This window comes from Perognathus longimembris, chromosome 6 (assembly GCF_023159225.1).
Source record: "Perognathus longimembris pacificus isolate PPM17 chromosome 6, ASM2315922v1, whole genome shotgun sequence".
Taxonomy (NCBI): Eukaryota; Metazoa; Chordata; class Mammalia; order Rodentia; family Heteromyidae; genus Perognathus; species Perognathus longimembris.
The window spans coordinates 46,932,160-46,945,571 of NC_063166.1; the positions used below are offsets into that span (position 1 = coordinate 46,932,160).

At 40.8% G+C, this 13,412-nt stretch overlaps 1 protein-coding gene across 3 annotated transcripts in view; it reads left to right on the plus strand.

The window, feature by feature from the left end:
- Nucleotides 1-13,412, plus strand: part of Stac (SH3 and cysteine rich domain) — a 132,791-nt gene that overhangs the window by 36,981 nt on the left and 82,398 nt on the right. For 2 of the 3 annotated variants that reach the window (XM_048348652.1, XM_048348653.1), the window contains exon 2: nucleotides 5,465-5,747. In XM_048348652.1, coding sequence (XP_048204609.1) covers nucleotides 5,465-5,747 — 283 coding nt within the window. The remainder of the gene's footprint in view (nucleotides 1-5,464; nucleotides 5,748-13,412) is intronic. The other variant, XM_048348654.1, reaches the window with a different exon arrangement.

Consider the following 13,412-nt stretch of genomic DNA (forward strand, 5'->3'; position numbering starts at 1 on the left):
CCTCAGTAGCCTCTCTCAAGTTCCTTTGCTTTTCCTTATGAATCTTCTTGTCCTCTAAATAATGGTGCGTCTCCAGGCTCCATCCTCAGATCACTTGTCTTCATGGTGTGCTCTCACTGCCTGTATAATGATGTCATCTATTCTCATGGCAATAAGTACCATCTATATGCTAATGATTCTCAACTTATTATTCCAGTTAGACCTTGCCCCTGAGTCCCACGGTCATACATCTAGTTGCTGGCCTGGAAGCTCCTCTTGAATTCCAAATAAACATCTCAAGTCATTCATCTTATTACCCACAACAACTTGTGTCTTCTCTTATGTTCTTCCTTCCAGAAAATGGTACCTCTTGTTGTCCAGTTGTTCAATTACAAACACAATGGAATAACTCATTATCTACATCCAGCCTCACAACAAACCCTTCCAAATGTACTCCAGATTCCACCTTCCTACCGTGACTCCCTTCTCAGCTGGTCTCCTTACTTCCATCTTGCCCTTCTACCAGATAGTTTGTTTTTCTTGTTTGTATGTTTTTTAAAGGCAGACCCCATCATTCTTCCTTGCTCAAAATCTATTATTCTTAGCATTAATTTCAAAGCTCTTGTATGATCCATATGGGGCCGATTTTGGGTCCATGCCCTTCCTCTCCTTGGTTGTTTTCCAAACACATCAACCTCCTGGTTTTCTCAGGCACAGGAAAACATTGCTTTCTTGTTAGTGCCTTTGTTCTTGGCTTTCCCCATTAAATACAGTGTTCTTCTCCATTGTACCCCCCATACTTCCTTCACACTTCTGTTCAAATGTCACCTGTTAGGGAAGCCTTTCTTATCACTTTCTGAGTCCTTGGCTCTGCTTTTATTTTCCTTTGTAATCTTTCTGTCTATTGAAACTTATATTACATAGTCCCTTCATTTGTTTCTTCTTTTTTTTTTTTGTAGTACCAAGGCTTGAACTTGGGGCCCAGACATTTGTCCAGCTTTCTTGCTCATAGCTGCTGCTTTATTACTTGAGCCATGCCTCCAACCTGGATTATTTGACTAATTAATTGAAGATAGAGTCGCTCAGGCTTTTCTGCCAAAGCTGGCCTTGAATGGTAAGCCTCTGTATCTCAGCTTCCTGAGTAGCTAGGATTTTAGGCATGACCTCCCACACTTGTACCCACTAGACTTTAAGCCTTAAAGAGAAAGACTATATATTGCCTCTACTGTGTTACCAAAATTGAGAACTATGCTTTATTTCATAGTAATACCACAATTGATAAGGTTTGAATGAATTATCTAGTGAATAAATGAATACATGATCCCCTTATTAGATGTTTACTAAGGTGTTATTTTAGCACATAATAAGGTACAAAGAGATCTCTGTGAGTCTTACCATTATTGTGAATAATGGAACAGATTGTGAATATGGTTTATAGAAGCTGATTCCTTTGTGACATCTGCATTTATCAGAATTTCCTTCTATTTCTGCATTTTGTATGTTCCTTCTGAGTTCTGATCATTGAAGGATAATTGGAGATAACATATTCCTTTGAGCTCTCGTGTTGGCCTTTGACTGCTGGATATTTCTTCTAATATTTCCACTTGAATAAGAAATGAAAAATAAAGGGAGTTGCAGTGGTTTTAGAAATTGGTGGAAATCATCCAACTCTTCTTCCTGTCTGCACCAAAAACTTTTACTTGTGGTACATGCAATGAATATTATTTTATAACTGATATCAATAAAATCCTGTCTTGTATATCTTACTGACTCTTAGTTGAACAAATAGCTGAAAGAACATTTGTGCAAACTTAAACTGTAGGAGAGTCTAAATGCTCGTATTGTTTCTGAAGAATTTTGTACATGTACATTAGTGAAATTTTCAGTTTGTTTGATGCTTAAATCACTTGAAATATTTGATGTTTATAAAACTACTGGCAATGGAAAATGGATAAAGATCAGTAAGTTGTTGACTGCCCCCCTCCTCTTTGTAAAAAGGAAAACGCTGGTCAGTAAGATCAGTTTCTTGATTTGAATTACTTCCAGGGCATGATTGTTTTTTATTACTTCAGACCTATAGTTCTCAACATTGACAGCACTTTAGAAAACTTTGCCTGATCCCTTTCCAGTGAGATACTATTCAGAGGTGAGCTTTAGAGTTGTTGTTTTTTTAAGCACTGGCTTTCTTTTCCTGCATTTCTCTAAATGTGCAGGCAGAGTTGAGAAACCACTAGTTTGGTGGTAGGTTTTCCTGTTTAGAGGAGATAACTAATTTGTGCTAAGGTAGGGCCTGCTTATTTGCTTTGTTATTTTGCTACATTGGATACTTTATGGTAACTAAGTTATTGTGTTGCTACCACTATTTTATTGTTGCAAAATAAAGTAAGCAATTTTGTGTTGGGGAAAAAAAAAGAAATGGCAAATTGGTTTCCAATTCTGTGTTTGACAAGGTACTTGGCTCTAGTGGTCAGCAATCCCAGCAGCCTGACTCTGTTTCCAGCTACATCTTCCAGGGAGAAGAAATGAGGAACCATAGTTAACCACCACACATCAGCTTCTAGAAAACAAAGACACCCCCCCCCCAATTCCACCGCCCCAAAGAAATAGATTTCTTTCTCATGTCATTTTTCACTCTGAGACTGTCCTCCCTCCCTCATCCATCCCACAGAGACATTAGAAAAGAAGATCAAACTTTGAGCCTTGGTCTTGATTCACACAAATCAGAGGCCTTATACAAATTGTTTACACATCCCTGTGCCTTCTCTCTCTGAGGATACAAGCACTTCTTACTTGGAGTGCTGGGAGAATTAGGATAGATGAAGCACTTGGCCCAGGCCCACACTTCCCTGCTCCCCACTACCACCCACATGCCATCACCCTCTGTCCATGTGTATCATGTCACATTCTAAGAACACTTTTCCATGCACTACCTCCATGACTCTGGCAGCAGTTTGCCCTAGTGAGATCAGGATATAGAGTTCTTATTCTGATTCAAGGTATTGGTTGCCAGCTCATTGAATTATGTGAACTCAGTGAAGAGCAAACAGAAAATGATTTTAGCTTTTCCATGTGATGGTATGTGCTTTGATAAGCTTCTCTTTTCCTGGGCTGCATATCCATGAGAAAATGTTGGCAGATTCTTGAACATCTTAGTTACTTAAGTGTATTGAAATTACCTAAAGGAAAACTCTAGTTTGGTCTCCTATTAAGCCTCCTGGCCTCGAGCACCATCCAGTTTGTAGCCTGAAGAATGTCAAATGATTAAGGTCTGTGTTGCTCCTTTGCTGCTTTCAGATCCTAACCTTGGTCTGGCTCTATCTCAATGAATTGTTGTTCCATAGCCTCTTCTCACCTGGCCTTTTCACAGATGGAGTGTTCTCTTTGGAATAAATAGCATATTCCCAAGGTCTCATGACTCCTCCCCTAGATCCATCAGGATAAATGTGTTGAAGTATGACAAACTTCAAATCACCCAGTATCTCTTCTCCCTCTTCCTTCTTTCACAGCTCTAGTCCCAATCATAGGTTTGAACTATAGGGCAGAGGAAAAAAGAGATAGAAGTCCTATGTGAGCCACTGTGTCTGAGGGTTCCATGTAAATTGTTGATGCCTCTCTGACTAGCCCTTTCTGACTGATTATGCCCATTGTAGGCTCCTTAGAGGGCTTTTAGGGGCCTGACTACTATATCTCCATAAAGCAAATGGCTGGCTTCACTCGCCCACACTCAACATTAGATGAGCAAAGAAGTGCGAACCCACCATGGGTCAGGATGATGGTAGTAGAGTGGTATTGTGTCAGTTACCTATTGCCATATACATAAAATATACACGCAATTCAATGGTCTGAAGCATGTGTCATCTTTTTGGTTGGCAAGTGTATGAAATGACAATTTGAGTGGGACTGACCTGGCTCGGAGGATGGCAGAGTGCTTGCATCTGGAATCCCCTGGGGTGATGAGAACCATGTGTCTCTTAGGATCCTTCAGGCTGGCTTAGGATTGACTGTTTATAGGACCACTGGGCCAGTTTCCAAATGGAATACAGAGCCCTACTCTTAAAAGCTGTCTTAGAATTTCTGCTGCTACTTTCTGTCAGCCAAATTTCCAAACCAACAAGATTCATGGAGTAGAAAAAAAAAAATGAACTCCACTTGGGATGAGAGTAGCTACAGAATCACATTGCAAAGTGGCAGGCCTACAAGAGAGGAGAGGGGATGTAGTCTGTGCATTGTATATTCCCAGCACTGGTGACCACCCTTTTCCCCCTGATTTTCTGAGGTAGCATTGCCAGTTGAGGTGAAGGTGGAGGCTTAGAGAGGCAATATCAAAGTCTTACCAGGGGAGCTCTGGCCATTTGGAGTGGAGAATTTTATTAAAATATCACACTGACTCTCTTCCTCCTAGCTTTGGCCACAGATGTTGATTCCAGACTTAGGAAGACTGCCATGGATCAGGAAACCACCTTAAAGATGAGATGACATGTGGTGTCTGACTTCTACATGGGAAAAGGGGAAATGAGTACAGATGGCTGGTGATGTAAAAGCACAGCAAATAGAAGAGATTATCAAAAGACCACAGTCACTAGCAGGAATGGGCAAAGCTGACACTCATACAGGCTGACAGGTGGGGCCAGACACACCAGCCCCTGAACCCTTTGGCAGGAAGCTGTTCTCTAAACATAAGATAAAGAAAAGTTCTTACATGATTTTAAGCAGGAGGCTCCCATGTGTACAGCTTCAACAGGAAGACATGTTTAGAAGTGCAAACTGGATTCAAATCCACACCTCAGAGGCTAATGGTTCTTCAAACTCACAGGTCCCAAAGGCGAAGGGGAAATAGGCTAATTTGTCATAGCTGAAGATGAGGAGCAAGGCCATAGGATGGGCAAAGGAAACCAAAGGAGTCACTGAAACACTATGTCACACACACACACACACACACACACACACACACACACACACAACTTATCCACATGCTCAGACCCAAGCAGACTTGAGGCTTCTGGTTTGTGTTTCATGGATAATTTAGCCTGACTGCTATTGAATCAGAGAGTTGCATCTTGTGCTCTGCTGTGCGTAGATACAAGTGACTGCCAAGTGGTCCTAAAAGAGAAAAGCCAGCAGTACAGGTCCAGCCTTTGAGCTCAGGAGTTCATCATCCATCATTTCCAATTACCCATACTCAAAAAAATCAAATGGCGTCAAAGGCCCAAAGCCACTGGGGGGCCATAAGGAGGAAGACGAGGCAGTTTCTGCTTCTGGAGCCTCTTTCTGGTCACTGGTTTGGGGGCAAGCAGGCGTGCTGCTGAATTCCATCTCAACTAGGCACTAGTCTCACCCACCAGAAAGGGACATAGCAGAAACTCCTGAGGGCTCAGGCTTCAGTGAAAGAGCACAGGACATGGAGCCCATCCTTGCCCTCACCCCCACCCCAGCATGAATCTACACAATCGATCGTAAGAGAGACTGTTCTGTCATTGCATTGCAGCTCCAGAAACTAAAACGATCACTTTCTTTCAAGACTAAGAGTTTACGGAGCAAAAGTGCTGACAACTTCTTCCCGAGAACCAACAGTGATGTGAAGCTGCAGACAGACACAGACGTGCTGGCGGAGGTCAGGACTGGCCCCAGCCCTCTGCCCACTCCTGGAAGCCTGACATCCACACCTACCAGAGCTGGCCTGCCTCCCGGCAGTGGCAAGGCCCACGCCTTCCAGGAGCACATCTTCAAGAAGCCTACCTTCTGTGATGTCTGCAACCACATGATAGTGGGTAAGACCTCTCGCCCCTTCCTGCAGGTCAGCACCCAGGATTCTGAGTAACAGCTGTATGCATTGAGCCCAGGTTCCCTCGATGGACTCTCACCCTAGAAAGCCACATGGAGAAGGGTTTTCTGGAGTGCTCTTGGAAACCATGTGTGTGAAAAGGTAAGGGAGGCGGGACTAGACAAAGAGAGAGGCTAGGTTGTGACATCATTAACACAGACTCCTGTTGATCTCCCATGAGCTCCAAGGCCTATTAGTCATCTTGCATGTCATCTTTATGCATCTGTCTCAGCCTATCATTACAGAGTATTGACCAAGAAGACTTTGAATGCTTGTTGCTTCCCAAAGAGGTCAAGAATCTGCCAACACTGAGTCTGGACACACCAGGGATGGCCATTGTGTCCAGGAAGAAGTTCTCCTTGTCCTTTCCAAGACCTATTTAAGGGGAAGGATATTCACAGTGGGGAGCAGTATTAGCTCCTATTATAGGCATACACACAAGGTCTGTCCTTGTTTCCAGACAAGGAATGTCTACTTACAGTCTTGTTTTCTAATCACTGCTATTCCCATTCTTTCTTCAACCTTAGAACTGTTATATAGTAAAATAGCTGAGAAGCCACAAATTGAAGGATCGAATCTTGCAATTTTTATTAAAGCGTTAGCAGTCTGCAGGCAGCCAGTTGTTATAAAGGCCTACAGCCCACAAATATCCTTAACACTATCAGGAAACGGGCCAGAGAGGAAAGCAAGAACAAAATCAATACCAAAAAACCAATCCAGCTCTGGAGAGCTGACTTGGGATGCATGGTGACCAGAGACAAGCCAGAAGACAGGACACAAGACACAAACACAGACACATGGCACCTGGGCTGATCTAACCCTAAATAGGGTCAGGCCAGGGGGCTGGGTCACAGGAAGCTCCTAGACCCAGGCACATGACTGACAGTGTTAAGGGTATTTGTGGGCTACAGGGCTTTTTAACAACTGGCTACCTGCAGACTGCTAATGGTCTAATAGAACCTTTGAGATTCTATCCTTCAATAAGTGGCTTCTTGGATATTTTACTATATATAACAGAACACTTTTAGAAGCAGTACTTGTCTCAGACAGGAAGTGCTAAATAAGGTTATTTAACAACTACCCGAAAACTCCAGTGCTAAAAACTAGCCATCTTTTACTCTCACTTGGGTGTCTTTCAGGTCATAGGGGTTTGATCAGAATTGGCTCAATTATAATATTTTCTCACATCCTTGTCTCTTGCTCTTTCCTTGAGCCATGGTCCAGTCACATCATGTTTTTCTCCTGACAAACACAGAAAGAAGCATAAAAGAATGTCTTAAAGCCTTGGACTGGAAGTGTCACACTGGCTTCTACTGCATTCCATTAGATTGTCACTGGAGAAAGGAAAAGAATAAGGACACAAGGACAATCCTTGTCAGAAAGGAGGAGGGAAACCCTTGACTCACTTTCCTAATTTCTGTGCAAATCATAGGAAATGGAAACCCAGGACAAAAATATTTCATGGAGTTACACACACACACACACACACACACACACACACACACACAACTCATGGAGTAAAAGTTTTAGCACCAATTTTATTTAGCTAAGCAGGGGGAGAAAAAGCTTTAAAAACAAGAAAAGAGGAGCACCTCCTACCTGCCACACTCAGAATGTAGAAGCAGAGAGAAACAAAATGGTAGACCCTGTGCCACATGTATTTATGCCTTCAGGGAGAGAGGAATTCCAGCCTGAACCATGTGACCAACAGTTGCATCACCTGACAACCTTAATCATTTGGGTTCCCAAATATGCAGCATGTGGATTTTGCATGGCTCTATTACCAAAAATATGGAGATAATGGGTCAAAACGATTCTCATTACTACTCAAAATACAGAGAGGAGCACTGGATAGGCTTGTTATTATTCAAAACATAGAGACATTGATTATAACACTTTGAACATTCTGCTTACATAGCATTGAAAGGAAGAGGACTGATAGAGAAATATTTGCTGCTCTCAGTGAATTTTATTTAGCTTTACTTGTTGTTTTCCTTAATTCCTGAGTCTGCTGTTTGTAATGTCTTTAAGTTATTTGTAATTTCCCTGTCATTTCCTTCTATCTGTTCTGCTTCAAGTATGTGAGCAACTTAATTAGCCAGCCCACAGTCATAGGTAGAGAAGCCTGTCTCCTTTTAAGGAGCAGGGGTTACCAGCCACAAGGAAAAGGACAGACAAGAAGGCAAGGGGGAAGACAGCCAGTGTCAGGGTCCAACCAGCATTTGGGGGATGGGGTCCTCTGAATTAATGATCCTCAATGTGAGGTAGATTCTATTGGATCTTGAAGCTCCTGCCTTCCCACACACATCTCCATCTGGAAGTGATGCCAGCATGGTGGGGGAGTCATGGGGGATCTCAGCATGTTCCATCCTCAGAATACTAAGGCAACCACGTTGTCTCCTGCTTGGTCTTTGTGAATGCCCAGCTTCTGAATTGGATGCGTCACTTCCAATTTCCACACAAATTGCCATCAGGCTTTTTCAAGGCTGTGCTATTCATAACCCTTAGAATAGGTGATGAAGAGTGTCTATTTTAAATTGCATGTGATGATGTGAAAAGACAAAGGGACCTCTGTTTTTAAGAATAAGTAATAGAAATGAGTTTACCTGTGGAATATCACAGCCATTACCTTGAATGGAATTTTAGGTATACCTCAAGCACAACAGTTTTAGAAGACTTTATTATGATTATTTTTTTAAAATTGCATTGTACTTTTTCTCTTAGGATTAAATTTATACCTTTTTATCTTAAAAGCAAAATGTAGTCAACAAATTATGCTACTCTTCTTGCAGGAAAGGAGAAAGGGGTGATATAAGGTAGGATAATGAAATAAAAAGAGAAAAGACTGAGGCAGGAGGTGGGAAAAGAAAAGGAAATGAAACAGAGGCTGGTAAATATTCTAACTACCTGAAACAATGTGTATGTTTTCAATAATGGACTATCATTAAAAGAGACACCCTCCCCCTCCAACAACTCTTTCATTATCCTTTAAATCTAACTCCGTGCCTCTAAATTAAAGGTCTTCATATTCTAGGTCTTAAAGCATGACTGCTTGTTTTGTGACCTCCCAATGACATTTTAGAAAAGAGAGTAAAGCTATTGTTTTCCTTTTTTAACTGAGAGCTAAAGGTTGTATAATGGCTAAGAAATATCAAGTCTCATTTGTGCCCTTTCCAGCTGATGGACACATCTGTAAAAATAAAATGAGTCTGATATGCCGATTGTCTAGGATTTCTAAGACATAGCTGATTTTACAAGGGTCCACATGTGTGCCTCATGGGCACACAGATGTTAAAGCTGGAAAGATTACATGTTGACTGTGACAACACTGGCCAATAAAGATAGAACTAGACACCTGGTTCCTTCACTGCCCATCTGTCTCTAGTTCCTTAACTCCCTGTTATTAACTTTGCCTCTTGCCTCAACTGCCCTGCTGACATGGCTCCCAGTCTTCTGGGGTTAAAAAATACTGAGGCATGCTCTCTGGCTGGTCTAAGCCTTCAGAACCTTTGAGAGCTACCCCTCCCCAGAAATGGAGTCACCTATGTAAACCAAAGCTAGAACCCAACCTTTCCTGGAGATGTAAGAAAAGTAGACATTCACATAGGCCTGTCAGAACCAATATGGATGCCCGTGTTTGGGGGTCAGTAGGAGGTCTTTACTAGGGGAATGATGAACTGGCTCTTATACTTGGTTGAATGAACACATTTTCTCCAACAAGAAGATCCACATTTTATGTTTTTTGTTTTTTTGTCCTGGTTCTGGGTCTTGAACTCAAGACCTTAGAACTAAGCCTGGGCTTTTTTGCTGAAGGCTAGAGCTCTACCTCTTGACCCAGAGTTTCACTTCTCTCTTTTTGGTGGTTAATTAGAGAGATAAGAGTCTCATGGACTTTCCTATCCTGCTTGCTTCAAAACATGATCTTAAGATCTCAGTCTCTCAAGTAGCTAGGCTTACTTATAGATGTGAGCCACTGACACCAGCTAAGAAGATGTACTCTTGGAGTCCATAAGTTTTGATAGGAGTTAGTAGGAGGACTCATCTCTACAGGATGTCAGCAAACATACGCCATCAATGGCATTTATCTTTACATGGAATTGTAAGGAGAACATTGAATTTACACGGAGATCTGCAACTCAAAGAAGTCCAGACCAACATTCATCACCTAAGGAGATTTTTCCCAAGGGACTCCAGTTTTTGTTTTTTTAATTTTATCTTTCACTTAACTATATGGTATTATTTGAAATCCATTTAAAAGGTACAGCATATTAAGTGGACTCAGATTTTATAAACTCAATTAGCAAAACAGTTGGATGTCATTGCTTAAAATTTTAAATTTCCCTATACAGTCACTGCACAAAAATTCATTGACTTTCATAAGTACCCCAAGGGGAAACATAGGGAAAAATAATGACAGTTGTTGTCTCGTGTAGGAATTCCTAAACACAGGAATTCTTGTAAGAATAGGTGAGAACTGTGGGAGACGTAACAAGAGGCATTTTAAGCAAAGGTGTCGTCTCAGTTAGAGCCCATAGCAGACTGAGCTCAATGGGTAATGCTACCTCAAGATGAGGGACCAGCCTTATACTTTTCCTGTCACCCAGCCAATGGCCATGCTTTCCACAAAGGAAAGGGTAGCAGCATAGCATTCCCTACTACTAGAAAGAAAAGAACAGGAAGGGGTTCCCAGGACTCTTTAGCAGCCAATACTACTAGCATGATAAATATGATCTAGCCAAGCTACTCAGAGTACCCACCACATCAATATGCATGCCTTAATGCCACAAGGCGCATATAAAAATATCCTCCACTAAGAGCAGATTTCAAATGCAGATGATCCTGTAACTGATGTATCCAGAACACTGCATTACCATTATAATGCAATTCATCAGACCTGAGGAAATACTACATTCCACTGAGGCTAAAACCTTTCTTCTATGCTTGCTTGATTCTTTCTTGCTTTCTTTCTTTCCTTCCTTCTTTCTTTCTTTCTTTCTTTCTTTTCCTTCCTTCCTTCCTTCTTCTTTCTTTCTTTCTTTCTTTCTTTCTTTCTTTCTTTCTTTCTTTCTTTCTTTCTTTCTTTCTTTCTTTCTTTCCTGTCAGTCCTGGAACTTGAAATCAGGGCCTGGGCACTGTTCCTGAGCTTATACAGTCAAGGCTAGCACTCTACCACTTTGAGCCACTGCTCTATTTCTGGTTTTCTGGTGGTTAATTGGAGATAAGTGTCTCACAGACTTTGCTGCTTGGGCTAGCTTTGCACTATGATCCTGAGATCTCAGCCTCCTGAATAGCTAAGATTACAGGCTTGAGCCATAAACACTGAGCTTTCTACTACAATTTTGTTTGATCATTGACTTGTCTTCCTAGCCTATTCTGACTGCATCCTCTTGCTCAAGCCATTAACCAAAATGTAAGCAGACACACACACACACACACACACACACACACACACACACACACACACACACGAATACAAAAACATGAAGCTAAAAAGAAAAGGCAGTATTGCTCACCAATGAAGTTGTCCTTGGGTAAGAAAAGCCAAACAGAGATCAAGGAAATTATTGAAAAGCAAATGTCAAGTCTGTATTTTCTCAGAATGAAATTGAATCTCTGAGCTATGAGTACTAATTTAAGTGGATAATGTTTTTAGAAGCTGTACAGCTTGTAAACAAGAAACTCTAAAACTTTTTTAAATGTTTCAAACAGAAAGTCCCCTGCAGGCTGTAGTATGTTTCAATATTAAAATAAGTATCCAGAATTCAGTGGTTTGTCCTATGGGATTTTAGTGTCCAAAACCTAGCTGCTCTTTTCTTCTATGGGACAATGTGAAGCGCCATGCCCAACCCAGCAGAAGCAAATAGCTCCTTTTTGCTCTTGTGAGAATCTTGTTGATTCTCACCAAATTTTATGTGAAAGCAAGTAAAACAGAAATCCAGTTGCAGGAAGCAGATAGGGAGATGACCATCAGCAATGCTTGCAGGAGGTGGCAAGGTCTGGTGTGGAAACTTCTTAAGGTAATTTGACCAATGTCTTCAAATTGCTGAAGAGGTCATATCTGGAAGAGAATTTAAATTCAGTTGGGATCCCAAGTGTACAATGGAGGATATCACAATGATTCTAGATACTTCTAGATAGATCTACTAGAAGTAGATACTAGACTATGCTTCTAGATACTTGAAGTAATTAGAATATATGCTTCTAGTAACTAGATAAAGAGATAGATATGTGTGTATATGTCTGTATATATCTGCATAACTATACACACATATATATGTGTGTGTATGTATACATATATATGTACAAATATTATAGAAGTAGCCTCATGGATTGGATTTGGAGAGAGAGCAAAATGTATATTTGGAAAATTCTGTGTACTGTCTTCCCTTGAGTTATTCATAGCAAGCATTATCATTTTGAATTTATGCCATGCCTAAAGCAACCTAAGTGTTTTCAGTGTAGAAAAGAAGCATCTTTTAAATGGATTGTAGGGGCTGGGAATATGGCGTAGTGGCAAGAGTGTTTGCCTCGTGTATATGAAGCCCTCAGTTCAATTCCCCAGGACCACATATATGGAAAACGGCCAGAAGTGGCGCTGCGGCTCAAGTGATAGAGTGCTAGCCTTGAGCAAAAAAGCAGCCAGGGACAATGCTCAGACCCTGAATCCAAGGCCTAGACTGGCAAAATAAAATAAAACTTTATTTAATAAATAAATAAATGGATTGTAGCTAAGGAATTTTCTCTCCCAACAGCTGCATCCCTCTAATTCCACTTGGCTGCTGTTGAACACTCTTGTGTGGATCTCTTTAAGGGACAATTCCAAAGGACAATCCAATGCTTGCAAAAGCAAATTCATTAAAGAAATATTAAGATTTCAATATCAGGCCCAATGTTCTCATAGAGTTTATCAAATATAAATGAATACATGGCTTGTACCCAGTACCGTTCAACTAAAACAGCACAAAATACTTGTAAAGTTGCACTTGCTATTATTTTTCTGAGATTTTTATGCCTGCTGCCAAGTACTATGTATTTTAAGAAATCTCTTGTTGAAAATCACTTAAATCACAAAGAGTAAACCACATTCCTTCCAGCAAAGACTGAGCAGAATCGACGGGTAGACTCCAGAGCAGGTATCTGAGAGGCTCACACAGGAATAGAAGCAGCTCTGGCTTCTGCAGGAATGAGATCTTGTGAGGCGTGCATATAATCATTTTTAATTTTTTATTTGTTTTTATTAGTGTATATTAACAGTACAAATGAATTTCATTGTGATATTTCCATATATGCATATAATGTATTTTGATAAAAGTTATCCCATTATTATTCTTATCCCCCTTAAAAATTCATTTTCCTATTTTCATGTGTGTATATAAAGTAATCATAATCTCTTTTCATCCTCTCTATTTGCCCTTCTCTTACTTCTGTTTCCCACTCCCAAAAGGTTTCCATTTTACATGTGTACCATTCTCTCTTTTTCTAATCTAATTCCACATGTGAAAGAAAATACATATTATTTTTCTTTCTCAGTTTGGCATATTCACTGAACAGGATGATCTCCACTTTCATCCATTTTCCTTCAAACGACAATTTCATTCTTCTGTATGACTGA